At 43.1% G+C, this 15,561-nt stretch overlaps 1 protein-coding gene across 1 annotated transcript; it reads right to left on the bottom strand.

Annotated features, from left to right (window-relative positions):
• Positions 1–10: 10 nt before the first annotated feature.
• ZNF483 (zinc finger protein 483) lies at positions 11–8,829 on the bottom strand (the record flags this gene model as incomplete). Its single annotated transcript, XM_008707940.2, has 5 exons — positions 11–2,344; positions 5,153–5,248; positions 5,627–5,753; positions 6,676–6,764; positions 8,415–8,829. Coding segments are annotated over 5 exons (2,226 nt in total), but the record flags the coding sequence as incomplete, so codon positions are not given.
• Positions 8,830–15,561: the final 6,732 nt, after the last annotated feature.

The following is a 15,561-nucleotide window of genomic DNA, read 5'->3' as shown; positions in this document are numbered from 1 at the left end:
TTCCCCCCCCCCCCCCCCCCCGTTTCCCAGCCCCCAACCCATTTTCCTAGGACTGGCACTCTCATGGCCAAGATGGCTCCAATGTATGCCCTCTAGATTCCTAATCCCCTCAGTCAAAGCCCAGAGGGAAAAACAGGTTGGGGTACTTTGTCCAGTTAAAACGTTCCCTGAAGACACACCCACGTGAGCTCCGCCGACTCGGCCCTGTTGATACTCTAGGGTTCCCAGCACCAGCCATTCAAAAAGTATACCACAGTCTCAGTTCAGGATCCCAAATGAGCACTTTCTACTAGAGAAACCTGAAAATTCCATCGAACCCAAAGTGGTTAGCTTATTTCCACAGCTTCGGAGAGGATCGGAGGTAAACTTAGAAATCGTGAGTCCCACCCCCTTCATGCTGCCAGTAAAGAAAACTCAAATTTAGAAAGGTCAAATGATGTGCCCAAGGTTAGTGAGCTCGTTGGCAAACTGGGACAGAACCCAGAACCTAGGTTATGACTCGAGACCAGTTCTTGCTAGAAGCTAGAAGAGGGAAATCTCTTGAAGAAAAAAAAAAGGTTCGCCAGTGGGTCCCGTGCACCTCCTCTTGCTTTTTAAATCTGCATTTGGCCTTTCAGAATCATTGCGCATCTCATCCTGCTTCCTTCGCTTCCCACGGGACTTTACCAAGCCTCTTATGATCTACCACAGAAGAGTGGTGAGTGGCACAATATGTTTTCCCAGCTGCCAACCCATTAAAGTTGTAGCTCCGGATCCGTGCTGTGGTAGTGGACACCCCGGGTTTTCAATAAGGGACAATTTGATGAGATTCCACCCCCCCAACCACCTTAACTGTATTTCAAGAATTACTCTCCAGAGTGAAATCCCCGATGTCTGATGAGGCCTGAGTTACTCTTAAATGTCTTTTCACATTCATTACATTCGTACTCTCTCCTGCCAGTATGGATTTTTAGGTGCTCGACGAGGATGGAGCTCCGGCTGAAGGTTGCTCCGCAGTAATTACATTCATAGGGCTTCTCTCCGGTATGAATTCGATGGTGCTCGTTAAGAGATGAACTCTGACTGAAAGACTTCCCACATTCTTTACATTTATACGGTTTTACGCCAGTATGAATTCTCTGATGGCGGCTGAGGAGTGAATGGGTAGGGAAGGCCTTCTCACACTGGTTACACTTGTAGGGCTTTTCTCCTGAATGAAGTCTCTGATGGTAAATGACAGATGTAAAATGGCTGAAAGTCATCCCGCAGTCGTTACACAAATAGGGTTTTTCTCCAGTGTGGATCCTCTGATGTCGAGTGAGGCAAGAATTCTGTCTAAAGGCTTTTCCACATTCACCGCATTTATAGGGTTTCTCTCCAGTATGAATCCTCTGATGTTTGGAAAGGGACGAGCTGTGACTGAAGGATTTTCCACAGTTGTTACACGTGTAGGGTTTTTCGCCAGTATGAATTCGCTGATGTTGAATAAGAGAGGAACTGTCACTGAAGGGTCTCCCGCATTCTTTACATTTATAGGGTTTTTCTCCAGTATGAACTCTCTGGTGTTTGATGAGGTGGGCACTCAGGGTGAAAGCTTTTCCACAGTCGTCACATTTGTAGGGTTTTTCTCCGCTATGAGTTCTGTGATGTGGCGTGAGGGATGAACTATCACTGAAAGCTTTTCCACATTCATTGCACATGTAGGGTTTCTCCCCTGTGTGAATTCTCCTATGTTTGGTCAGTGAGGCACTGTAGCCAAAGGCTTTTCCGCATTTGCTACATTTATGGGTCTTCTCTCCCATCTCAGCTCCCTCATCTTTATCTGAGGTTGCATCTTGATTTAAATTTTTCCAACATTTTTCACAGATAGAGGAGTTTTTTCTCTTAAGGGATGAGCTCCGCGTAAAGGCTATCCCACAATTAGTGCACTTTTGGGTCTTCCCCCCCAAGTGCATTTTCTGATGTTTCTGGTGTTCAGTTAGGGAGGAAGAGTGACCTAAGACTTTTCTGCCTTCATTACATTTCCGTGGCTTCTCTCCAGTGTGTTCTTTGCGGTTCAGAATAAGGTCTGAATGAAAACTGAAGGGTTTCTTGCATTCATTATACCTCCGAGATTTCTTCCTTAAGTAGACTCTCAGATGTTTAATTATATCTGAGGTTTGCTTGAAACTACTTCCAAAGGGGCTCTTTTCTGGGTCAAATTCCTCACCCTTACTGCCTCTCCCATGAGTTTTCTTTTGTGTGCCTGTGACTTGCGAATATTCCTTACTGCTACGTTTCCGGGACTCTCCCATCAAGCCATAATTACCACCCATTAGGCATCTTTCTATTATTTTATCTAAAGTAGATTCTTCCAGAAGAACATCTTGATTTCGAGAGGATTCCTTCAATTCACCTCTAGGTTCACACTCTAAAAGAAATAACAAATAGAATGTGTCCTGTTTGCAATAAAGGAAGCTGTCCTATCTGGGATTGAGACAGGAAGAGATGAAGGAATGACTATAAACGATATGAATATGTCTTGGATGATTTTCAGAATCTTAGGAAACAGAGAAGGAAAAAATATAGAGAAACTAGGTAAATATAGGGGTTAAGAAAAATATTGGGGAAAATGAAAAGTTTGTGCTTTATAGTTAGAATAAAGATGCAAGTTCTTACCCTCATTTCAAATTTCTGTAAGAGGTACAAACGCACTCTCTCTCAATCCACTCTATTCTCTTTCCAAATAATGACAGTGCAAACGTTTATTGAATGCTTAGTAAACGCCAGGCCCCATATCAAGCACTATACTTGTATCTCCCTTAATTTTCACAACAGCCCTATAAGGTTGGTCTTGATATTATCCCTGTTTTGTGGGTGTGGCAACTAGGCACAGAGGGTGTAAGAAGCATGCCCAAAGTCACACGTGTTCTAAGTGACAGAACCAGATTTTTCATCTATTCTGACACCAAAGCCCATACTTTTGATCCCTATACCACACTGCTTCTCAAAGCAGCCAAGTAGCACTAAGTTTATAGAAAATGTCATAGACATGCAGTATTCCCTATGTTAGGCTTTCAAAGGTTATCACAGTCAACCTTATGGATTCACTCTAATCAGGCATCCATTCGCTGTCCCTATCACACTACTGTGTTTTCAATCCTATTCCTTCGGTCTTTGTCCTCCCTCAAATGCAATCTCATAGCACCTTCCTGAACACAAACACCCAGAGCCTCGGGTTCAAGTCCCACAATCCCCACAGCTTTCTCCAATACCATACTCTATACTCCTCTCCGAACTTTGAACTCACTTATTAACCACATCATTCATCTTGACTCTTAATCATGAGATCACACCATCACTTTCATAAAACTATTTTTTAAAGAGTTAACTATAAAAAACAAAATTCTATTCCCCAGAAGTTAACCATTATTAAAAAGTCTGTGCATTTTTAAAAAGAATTATTTATTTATTTTAGAGAGAGTGCACGGGGGGAGAGGTAGAGGGACAGGGTGACAGAAGCTCAAGCAGACTTCCCGCTGAACGTGGAGCCCGATGTGAGGCTCGATCTCAGGACCCTGAGATCATGACCTGAGTCAAAACCAAAGAGTTGGAGGCTTAACCAACTATGCCACTCGGGCGCCTCCATACTGTTGCTTTAAATGTATATTTCATTGTTGACTGGTGAGTTGGAACATTTTTTTCAAGTTTACAGCAATTTAAAGTTTAGTTTTGTCGGTTACTTTTAATTTTGTCAGCTATCTGCTCAAGTTCTTTGCCCATCTTTCTAACAGGCTCAGCGTTCCTTATTGATTTGCTAAAGTATTTTCTAAATTATAGCTACCGACTCTGCTTTGTCTATCAAAAAAGTTTTTTCTCCAGTCTGTTGTAAATAACTTTTTAAACAAGTTGTACATCTACATAATGCTTATGCAGGAGAGGGGTGCATATTTACACCATTTGTATTAAACATAATATCCTTTCATTGGGCATCTATACTGAAAACAGCCAATAGGTTGACTTTGGTTAAGATGGAATAGAGCTAAGTGAAATTACAGGGTTTTTTCCTTAAAAAAAAAAAACCAACAAGGTATTGATATATAAACAATAACTTATTTTTTAAATGTAAAGTTAATATATTTACTGCTAAAATTTTTCTTGAAATTTACTGCTAAATTTTAAAATAGAAGGACAAAGAAAAAACGTAATCCCTCGAAGATGACCAGGGTTAATGTGAATGTTCTCCAGACATTAAAAAATCTATATCTATACACATATATGTACGTTTTTTTCCTTTTAACAAAAATGAGATTATACTTTCCATGCTGTCCGCTGGATGAATTCCTCCTTTTCCTTCAAAGTTCAACTTCAACGTTATACGGCTGTTAGTACAGCATACATCCCATTACTAACACTGTGTGCTTTGATATCTGTATTATGGCATTCCCAGAAATGCACTGCTCAGATCTCCAGCTCTGCAGTGCTTACTTAACAGCCCCCATGGCTGCTCTCTGATTCCACCACGGCATTCCCGCCAAGGCCACTTTCCCACAGCTGCTCCCAGGCAATGGCAAGTACGGGAGGTACACCTGGGCAGCCCAGAGACACAGTACTCCTGATAGGCGACTCCAGCTGGAGAACTCTTCTTTGGCCTTGCCAAAACTTTCCTAAACGGCACATCATGCGCCTGGGTGGCTCAGTTGGCTAGGTACCTGCCTTCAGCTCAGCTCATGATGGGATGGAGTCCAACATTGAGCTCCCTGCTCAGCAGGGAGTCTGCTTCTCCCTCTGCCCCTCCCCCCCCAACTCATGCTCTCTTGTCCCTCTCTCGCTCTCAAATACTTAAAAAACAAAACACTGCACATCAGTCTAAGACACTTCCTACCCAGCCTTCCTTCCTTCCCTCTCTCATTCACAGGTGTCACACCCACCTTATGCCCTGACAGGTCTCCCCATTTCCCTCACTGCAATTCTCCCCACTAAGTCCCTGGCATAGCTAATCATGTCTTGGCATCTACCTCTCAGGGGACCTACACGAATGGTCTCTCCGCTCAAATGAATATTCCAGGAAAGCAAGGGTCTACTCTAGTCAACCTTTCTATTTTAGCATCTAGCCCACCCAACATTTCAAAAGCTCTTCACAAATGACTTGGTTAAGCAACTGTTTTAATTTCTTTGCTTTTCACCAACTCACCTGGTCTGGAGCCTTTTGCGATTTCTTTTTCCAGCAGCCATGGCAGTTCAACCCACTTAAACTGGGAAATCAAATCTAATTTGGAAACTGGAAATCCTGCTCATAGAGAAAAGAATGAAAAAAATGACTGTTTCTGCACAGGATGAAGATGTTCCAACATTCACACACAGCCTCTGGTTCTCCAGGAAAGAGAAGATGCTGTCAAATACAGACATTAATCCTGGAATATGAGGAACTGGGGAAGGTATGTCCTTGAAAACAGCACAGTGATACTCAACATTTCCAGTTCAATGAAGCGGAAATGCTTTTTTGGAGAAAACATTGCAGAAAAGTACATTTTCAGAACCCACTTTTAGGATTAGTCGTTATCACCCCTGCACGCCCAGCCAATATAGTTAATAGCACTTATCTTTCAATAATAGGGGACAAAAAGGTACACAGCTTATATGTTAGATCATAAAGAGGTATCTTTACCCAGAAACTCTAGGTTCCTAAAGTTCTCCAGTAGCACTTCCTTATAGAGCTCCTTCTGAAAAGGCTCCAGCCTCCTCCACTCTCCTCTGGAAAAGCTCACGATCACATCCTTGAATGTCATGGATTCCTAACAAACACATAAAATACAGTCTTTTTGCATTGGATTAACATTCACAGGTTCTAGAGATCAGGAAGTGGACATATTTTGGGGAGCCATTATCAGTCTACGATAGCAGTATTAATTACAACTGTGAATAAGAATTTTTTTTCCCAGGGTGTCTGGGTGGCTCAGTTAAGCGTCTGCCTTTGGCTCATGTCATGATCCCAGGATCCTGGTAAAGCCCTGCATCCGGGTTCCCTGCTCAGTGAAGAGCCTTCTTCTCCCTCCCCTCTGCTGATCCCCGCTGCTCATGCGTGCGTGCACATGTGTTCTCTCTCTCAAATAAGTAAAATCTTTAAAAAAATGTTTTTCTAAGTGATTTTTAACTGATTACAAGTTATTCTGATTTGTAACTAGCTCCTTTTCTCAATTATGAGTTTTAGTACTTGTTCAGTTGATTCTCAGAGGTTTTCCAAATAGACCATGTTATCTGCAAATAACACATTTGTCTCTTTCATACCAATACTTACCTCATTCCCTTCTTATCTTACTGCATTGGCTAGAATATTCAAAAACTACTCATTAACAGCAGCATGATTAGACATCCTTATCTTTTTACAGGCATTGTGAGAGATGCTTTTTATTTTCCAACACCGCTCAGCTGGAGATTTTTTAAAATTGTTTTAAGGAAATATAATTCTATTTCCACTTGACTAACTTTATCAAGAATAACTGTAGAATTTTAGTAAACTTTTTGTTGTTGTTTTTCTTAGAGTCAGACCTGTGACAAATTCTGGTAACTGAAATAAAACAGCATCTGAAGAATGAGTTCGAAGAATGTGAAGAATGTGAAGGAAACTGTCTTCATCATTCTAGTATCTTTATACCACTCTGTAGGAGCTCAGCAAGTAATTCACTTAAGAATGAAAACCAGTGAAAGGAAGCTTACCTGGGACTCAGTACTTGGAAGGACAGAAACCACTTTATTTTCTTCAGGGTTCTCCTCTTGGGAAATAACAGACTCTTGAGAGACTGGATCTAGGAACGGGGGGTGGGAAAGAACACTCTAGTCTTTCAAATGCATTCCTCAGGCTAGAAATTCTTATACATGTTTCTTTGGAGAAAAAGGTCAGAAGAAACAAAGTTTTTCCCACTCTTTTTAAAACAGAGATAAAAGCCACATACACTCTCTTTTTAAAATCCAAGTTTTTCCCCTACTCCACAAAATAGCCTTTCAATCCCTAAGCTCACAATAATTGATTTCATTCAATCCACACACCTACAGTTTTAATGTGTTTAATTTGCATAAGTTATTTTTAAAATATTCACAGGCTGTATTAATATAAAACAGCATATTTGTTTTATGTATTAATTTGTTTTCTTCATAGTCCTAGCACAGTGCCTCGCAGAGAGTCACTTCTCGAATGAAAGCATGGGGCTGGTCTCAGGAACACGCACCTCTTCTGCGGTCACCAGCAGATGCCTAAAGAGGGAAATGAGGAACCTGAACATATCAACTAAAGAGATTATATACCTTGAGATGTCAACAGATCTTCTTCTGATAAGGGTTAAGTATTTTTTAAATCAGGCTTTACTTTCTTATGAAGAGAATCTTAGGCAGCGTATTGATTAGATAATCAAGAGGAATTAAGAATCAGAATTATGTAGAAGGGACTCTTTTAAGGAAACTGTTCTTACAGAGTGCTAAAGCAATTAATTCACGAACTTTTTTATTGCAAGAGGCTTCCACACAGAGGCCCTAATTTTGGAGAAGCACTGTGTTGCCATGACAAGTCAGAGAAGTCAGGAAACCCCAATGTCGAACATACCAATTAGCTGTGTCACCACAACCTAACTCTGTGGAGGTAAATGCCATTTTCCTACCGTGGAACTCTTGGTGGAATATAAACTGTCCTATGAATGTACTGAGAGCCTTACGGTAGCTCGTCCGCTCCACATATTCGGAACACTTGTAGCATATTAGAGGGATTTTATAAAAGTTGAACCACATGACCTCAAAGGGCTAGCCACCCTAGAAGTCTTTTTATCAATATTTTACGAAGATATAATTCAATTTATGTTTTAAGCATGTGTATATGTATAATAATGTAATTATAAAACTGTAGGTCAGCTGTTCCTCCCCCGATGCTGTGGAAATCGTACTATCCAATAGCGTAGCTGCTTGCCACCTACAGCCATTTAAATTTAAGATTCATTTCCTTATTTGCCCTTGTTACATTTCAGAGGCTTAACCTGCAGTGCCAAACAGCACAGAATGCATTTCCATCATCACGGATACCGGGCACCCCAATCTAGAAACTTGCTCCCACACACAGTGGAGGCAAAAGTTAAGGCCTGGGCTGGATGATATGCTTGTGAGTCCCCACATTTTCAGGTAATTTCCCGTGTTCTAAGATTCCCTTTTACTCAAGGCTGAAAGGAAAGAAATTAGTATTATACCTTATCAAGTTTAACCCTCGTAAAGATTAAAAAAAAAAAAGAAGAAGAAGGTTCTGAGAGGTTGCATAGCTTGCCCACGATTACACCGTAAAGTCAGGGCTGATCCAAAGCCAGTTCCAACCCCAAACTTAGACTCCTTTTTAGCAATCAGTTGCTTTCTTTGGGGGAGTTTACTTTCACACCTTGAGAAGACTGCTCCCTCTTCCTCCCGCCCTCTATAAATCTCACCTTCCTTTTCTTCAAGCATTGGGGTCAAATCCTCTATTAGGGTCACCACTTCCTCACTACTCTCAGGATGCTGTGACTTTACCCAAATCCTGATCTCCCCGGGCAGAATGGTCAGGAATTGCTCAAACACCAAAAGCTCCAAAATCTGCTCTTTCGTGTGGATGTCTGGTCTCAGCCACCGAATGCAGAGATCCCAGAGCTGATTCAGGGCTTTTCTGGGTCCAGCTGCTTCTGAGTAACAAAACCACCTGAATCTCTGTCTGAAAGTCTCTGGGTCAGTACTGTCTCCTCTCAGGATGGCTTCTTGATCCCCAGGAGTATCCATGCTTAGGACCTTGCTTGGTTCACTTGAGGCCAGAGTGTGAGGGTCTGGGGAGATGGCTGTCATCTTCTTCAAGGATACCACAGCCTGCAATGTGTATCAGCAGCAGGAACCCAATTCCCTTTAGACTCTAGTTGAATTATCAGTACAGTCCACCAACAGGCACTATAGACAGTGAAATATCAAGGGTTCCAAGCATTCAGCTTATGGTCTTGCAGCAACTGTCAAGAAATAGAAGATATTAAGCAAAACAAATTATTACTCCTAAGAACATAGTTCTTGGATTGGTTCAGATATATGTAGACATGCGTGTATCTAGAAGCCTAGAACAGCCCTGCCCAGCTGCTACATTAAAGGTCTACGTGAGAAGCGGAGGAGTTATTTAACAGTAATTAAAGATACCCTCCAAGAAAACAATTTCTTCAAACTAAATACTCCTCATAAGTAAAACACATAAGAAAAGGCTCACGGCTACAAGAGAATCCAGGCACAAAGTTATTTATCAGCTCCTGAACTATTGCAGTGAAGGGCCACCCACTTCCCACCAGGTGCTCAACTTACCAGCCTGATTTCCTATTTGCCTCTCAAATTTCTCATAATCAATAACCAAGTTCTGGCGGTTTTATTTCCTAAGAACCTCTCCATTCTATCCTACTTAAGCTACCCATGTACAGGTTTCAATTCAGTCACACTGCAGCCTAAGGATGCCTTCTAATATGCACACCTGGGTCAAACCCCCCCCCCATCTGTACCAAGGTAAAATTCAAATGCAGAGGCCATGCATGATGAGCTAGAGACCCTGCCCTAAAGACCTCACCTCTCGAGCTCTAGCTGCCCCTGATGGGGGCTGCAGCCAGAAAGAATGTCCCCATTTCCACACACCCTCTCTCCCCTTCCATCCTTTCACTGGGCCCTTCCCTCTCCTTGAAAGCTGCCTTCTTTCCCTCTCCTACCAAACTTTTACTCATCCGTTAAAACTTGACTCCTTTCAACTGTCACCTCTTGTACAAAGCTTTCTCTGATCCCCAGGTGCTCTTTTGCACAGAACCTATCCTGTGCTACGTGCGTTCTTTCATGCTGCAAATAACTGAACATCAGGACACTATGGAGACACGCGTGGACAGATGTGGCAGGGTCCCCACCCTCAGACAACACCCAGGAAATGACAATACAGCCTGAGTGAGATGCGCTACAATGCGGCAGGTGAAAGCACTCTCTCCTCCTGTTGCAACTATAACACCAGTAATTTCCCACCTCCGAGCACAGAGCCTGGCTCACACGTATGCATGACGTCACTTATTCCTCCGCCAAATATTAGGCGCCTACGGAGTACCTGCGCCGCGCTGAGCACCTGGGGCTGTGCGGTGACCAGACACTCGTCTCGGTCTCCAGGGAGCCTACAACAGAGGCTCCGCGAAAATGTGACGCAGGCAGAGAGAAGTTCTCAAAGGGAGGGGGGCGCTGAAGACATTTTGGTTATCACGACTGGAGGAGGCGCGCTACTCGTACCTACCTGGCGCGTACAGCGGATGCTGCTAAACATCCTGCAGTTACCGCATAGCTCCCTTCCCCTACGCGCACACATCAAAGAACTTTCCCGCCCAAAATGCCCGCGTCCCCAAGTTGCAGGACCGTAAGGGCAGGGAAGGGATGGAGGAAAGCTCCATCATTCAGGACAGTGCCCACCTACCCGCCCCCCCGAAGCTGCGGCATCGGGAGTGCACGGTGAGGTCGCTCGGCTCCCCACCCACCCCGCTCCGGGTGCATCCTTGGAACCGGAGAGCCGGCCGCGGCCCCCAAATCAGGGGCCCGGGACAACCGCTACCTGCATCAGCACCCGCAGTCAGAACCATCGCCACCGCAATGAGCTTCTAGAAACTGGTCCTGCAGGAGCTGCGCGCGCAAGCCGGCGAGGGGCCACTGCGCCTGCGTAAAGGCGCAGAACTACGATTCCCGGAATGCGTTTGTCCCGCTTTGCGAGAGTCCTGTGTTTTCCATAGGCTCCCACCTGGCCTGTTGCGCATGGTCATTGGGAAACGGCTGGTGGGCTCGCCCAGAGAATTATTGCTGCGCCAGAGGCCTAAAGGCCTGGAACCATCTCAGGTTTTCAGGTTTTTGATGCTCGGTCTCCTTGGTCACCTCAAACCATCCCTCCTCCTTCTTCTTTCTGCCCTTCCCTGAAATCCAGGCTGGAAAAACCCACTGCAGAAGCATACCAGTGATGCATTCAATGCAACCCATAATTAATGCCACAAGTTGCATTTGAACAAATAGTAATTTTATTAATTTCACACCTGCCACCATGCTCCAGAACACCATCATGCCTCCCCTGGGTTACTGCAATAGCCTGTTGAATGCACTTTTCTAATCTTTTTTTTTTTTTTTAAGATTTTATTTATTTATTTGACAGAGAGAGACAGCCAGCGAGAGAGGTAACACACAAGCAGGGGGAGTGGGAGAGGAAGAAGCAGGACCCCAGCAGAGGAGCCTGATGTGGGGCTCGATCCCACATCGCTGGGATCACGCCCTGAGCCGAAGGCAGACGCTTAACGACTGAGCCACCCAGGCGCCCCCACTTTTCTAATCTTGTCCGTTCTTTACACTGTAGCGAAGGGATGGTTAAGTTCTTTACACTGCAGCGAAGGGATGGTTAAAAACGTGAAACAGATAATGTCCTTCTGCTTAACACCCTGCAAAGGCTTCCCATTCCACTTGGAGTAAAAACCCGAATTTTAACAGTGGCTTACAAAGCTTGATAGAAACTGATCACCCATAACCTTGAACTCTTCCTAGAAATCGCCAGTCACAAGGGTCTCCTTGCTCTCCCTCTCCTTCCAACCTGCTTGGCATTTCTGGCTGCGCGCTTCTCCAGTAGGTAGCCCTATGGCTCACTCTTCCATCCTTTAATAGCTTCTCAATGAAGCTCTCCCACCACACTGCTTAAATTGGACCCCAACCCTCCCCACTCCTGTTTCCCCTTCTAACATACAGTTTTATTTGTTTACTACGTGTTGGCAGTCTTTTTTTGGGGGGGGGGGTCTGTCTTTTTCACTAGAATACCAATTCCAGAGTAAGAATTTTTATCTGGTCTGTTCCATGAGACACAATCTCCAGTCCTTGGAACAGTACGTGCTACATAGCAGGGGTCAGTCGATTTGTTGACTATATGAATGGCCGTTGGCCCGGATTCCTGGGGGCATAGCAAAAAGGGCTGAGGGACTCCAGAAGGATTGTTTGGAGGGTTCTAATAATGAGATGATTTTTGGAGGGGTGGAGTCGGGAGAGAAAAACATTCTAGACTGAAAGACCAGGGTAAGTCAAGGCACTGAGACTTTAAAAAGATAGAGCAAACTCAACTAAATGAACCACTAGGTTCATCTCACAGGCAGCAATGCAAGCTGAAGAAACAGTCAAGAAGAAGCTATCCCAGTCCCAGGTCCGAGTACATATTCTTATCCTATACCCACCTCTCCTTGTCAGGCTGAAAATGGGGCATCAAGGAGAAGCTGGAGAAAGCAGAGGGATGTGAAATCAAATTGGCTCTTAAGTTTAACTGGGCAAGTCAGAGAAACTTTACTTAGTGGTTCTCAAACTGTATGTACCTTAGAACCACATGGTATTCTTCATTTGAATACAAATTCGGGGACCTTCCCCTCCACAACCCATTGTGAGTGATCCTTGGACTACACTTTGAGAAACACTATGCTAGTTGAAATACTCTGTAAGTAAGTGACATGTTACATATGAATAAATTCCCAGGGAAAAAATGACTCCTTCTTGGAACTGTGACAAAACTGTAACTTTTGATTAAATGCCACCATCATGGTAAAGGGTGGGAGATCGTGCATCAGTAAAGAAAGAGAAAAACCACAAGTCAATTAGTTTCACTTGTAAGCAATCTGGTGGGATCTCTAGCCATGATAAGCAAACTAAGTAATACTTAAATAAGTAGGCTTTTTGTTTGTTTTTAGCTGTTTTGGCTTCAGGATGGAGAAAAGATTGGAGAGAGAAGGCTGGAGGCAAAAGGACTGGTTTTGTTAGGAGGTTGTGCAATAATCCAGGTGGGACAATGAAGGTGGTCTAAATGGTGACGAACTAAAAAAGACCCAGCACGTGGTAGTAGTAGGATTTGGTGATTTAATGCAAATACTGATGGGTGAGAACAAAGAAATCATCAAAATCATGCACAATATGGCAGATTATATTTTGTAAAGATGGCTGCACTGATCTATTTCCAATCTAGATATATATTATTACAACCTGATGTTGATGCCCTTCCATTGAAAGAAATATCTATTTCTTTCCCTTCAGTCTGGAGTGCTGAAATAGTTGACAAAATAGTTGCCTTCGCATTGTCTGTTCCTCCACATTTATTTACTTTTATTAAACATCTGAGGATGCAAATGAATTGAATATAGTATGAGAGTTTAATGCAATTGGACACTAATAGTCAAGACAAAAAATGAATCACAATGGATTACTTAATGCCCGTTGTCTCATGAAAGAAAGCATAGAAGTTTCCATGAGATTCAAACATTTTCCTGGTACCAAATTCTAGGAAAAGGTATTCCTTGGGTACAGGAAATTGGAAAACATCATGGTCAATTTCTTCAAATGCATTTTATTTTTTAGAAATGAAAAAATGTTACTAATGAAGTAAAATAGCTCCGTGAGCCTGAATAAAATCTTAAGGCAAAGCCCTACCTCTGGCAGCTAGTGGAGCTAACCAAGCTAAAGGAAAGAAGCCGTTGGGGAAGGTAGAAGAAATTGAGCAGTACCTTCAAAATTACGAGGAGTGGTTATTTCCAACCTAGAATTCTATTCCAGTCATCCTGGGTATTTCAGTTGGAGATTAGAGACAGTTTTAGACATATAAGCCCCCAACATTCATCTCCTAGTCTCCCTTTCTCAGGAAGCTCCTAGATGAGAGATCAGCAAACTTTGGTCTTTAGTCCAAATCAGCCCACTGTTTTTGTAAATAAAGTTTTATTGGAACATGACCATGCTCCTTGGTTTCCGTAGTATTCACGACTGCTCTCACGTTATAATGGCAGAATTGAATAGTTGTGAAACTCTGTAGCCCACAAAGCCTAAACTGTATACTAGCTAGCCCTTTACAGGAAGGGCTGAAGATTGGCTGATAAGGTGCATAAAGGAGTAGGAAGGGGAAATGGTGAGGGAATCAGGCAAACTTTAGAAAGGTAGAAGAGGGGTGCCTGAGCGGCTGTCGGTAAAGTGTCTGATTTCCACTCTGGTCATGATCTTAATGGGAGGGGGAGGTCCTGGGATGGAGCCCGAGGTCGGGCTCTCAGGCTCTGAGCTTGGCGAGGAGTCTGCCCATCCCTCTGTCCCTCCCTCTACTTGTGCTCTTGCGTGCTTGCTCTCTCAAATAAATAAATAAATAAATAAATAAATAAATAAATAAAACCTTGAAAAAAAATAAGGTAGAAGAAAAATGAGTCAAGGGTGACAAGAGAGGTTGGAGTTGCAAGAAATGTTTGATATTTGAGAGACGTCAGGGAGGTTAAGCTGTCTTGAAAAACCACTAAATGGGGCGCCTGGGTAGCATAGCGGTTAAGCGTCTGCCTTCGGCTCAGGGCGTGATCCCGGCGTTATGGGATCGAGCCCCACATCAGGCTCCTCCGCTATGAGCCTGCTTCTTCCTCCACTCGCTGGCTGTCTTTGTCGAATAAATAAAATCTTAAAAAAAAAAAAAAAGAAAAACCACTAAATATGATATGAGGGATATGCAAAATGGGTGACGATGGTCAAAAGGTACAAACTTCCGGTTGCAAGATAATAAAGTCTTAGGGATAAAATGTGCAGCATGGTGACTATAGTTAACAAAACCTTATGGTTTAAAAGTTGCTAGGAGAGTAGATCTTAAAAATTCTCATCACAAGAAATCTTTTAAACTATGTGTGGTGATGGATGGTAACTACGCTTATTGTAGTGATCATTTGGTAATATATACATATATTAAATTGTGTTGTACACCTAGAAGGAATACAATAACGTGTCAGAGCTGAATGTTAAAAATGCATACATATGTACTAAGTTTTGAAAATTAAATCTTTGTATTTATGATAAATTATACAAAATATAAAAATATATGTATAAAGCATACATGTACATATGTATTAAATTTAAAAAATTAAAACATAGAGAAATCATGGTAAATTTTCGGATCAACAGTGGTGTTCTTTTTTTTTTTTTTTAAAGATTTTATTTATTTATTCGACAGGATAGAGGCAGCCAGCGAGAGAGAGAACACAAGCAGGGGGAGTGGGAGAGGAAGAAGCAGGCTCATAGTGGAGGAGCCTGACGTGGGGCTCGATCCCACAACGCCGGGATCACGCCCTGAGCCGAAGGCAGACGCTCAACCGCTGTGCCACCCAGGCGCCCCAACAGTGGTGTTCTTTATCAAGGTAAAGTGAAGAAGCCAGAAGCCAGTGTGCAAAGGATTAAAGACTGAGTACTTCTTTTTACCAAAAGATGCCTTAAAGAAAGTAGATTAAGTCAAGGTATAGAGTGAGGGGCACCTGGGTGGCACAGCGGTTAAGCGCCTGCCTTCGGCTCGGGGCGTGATCCCGGTGTTATGGGATCGAGCCCCACATCAGGCTCCTCCACTGGGAGCCTGCTTCTTCCTCTACCACTCCCCCTGCTTGTGTTCCCTCTCTCGCTGGCTGTCTCTATCTCTGTCAAATAAATAAAATAATCTTTCAAAAAAAGAAAAAAGTCAAGGTATAGAGTGAAAGTGGCAGATTAGAGCCATTTTAAGGAGAATGAATATTTGCTATTTAGACCAGTGGGAGGTGGTTGCTA

Source organism: Ursus maritimus, unplaced genomic scaffold (genome assembly GCF_017311325.1).
Source record: "Ursus maritimus isolate PB19 unplaced genomic scaffold, ASM1731132v1 scaffold_17, whole genome shotgun sequence".
In the NCBI taxonomy this organism is placed as follows: Eukaryota; Metazoa; Chordata; class Mammalia; order Carnivora; family Ursidae; genus Ursus; species Ursus maritimus.
The sequence above is the reverse complement of the archived record's forward strand: the minus strand, read 5'-3'. Positions and strand labels throughout refer to the sequence as shown.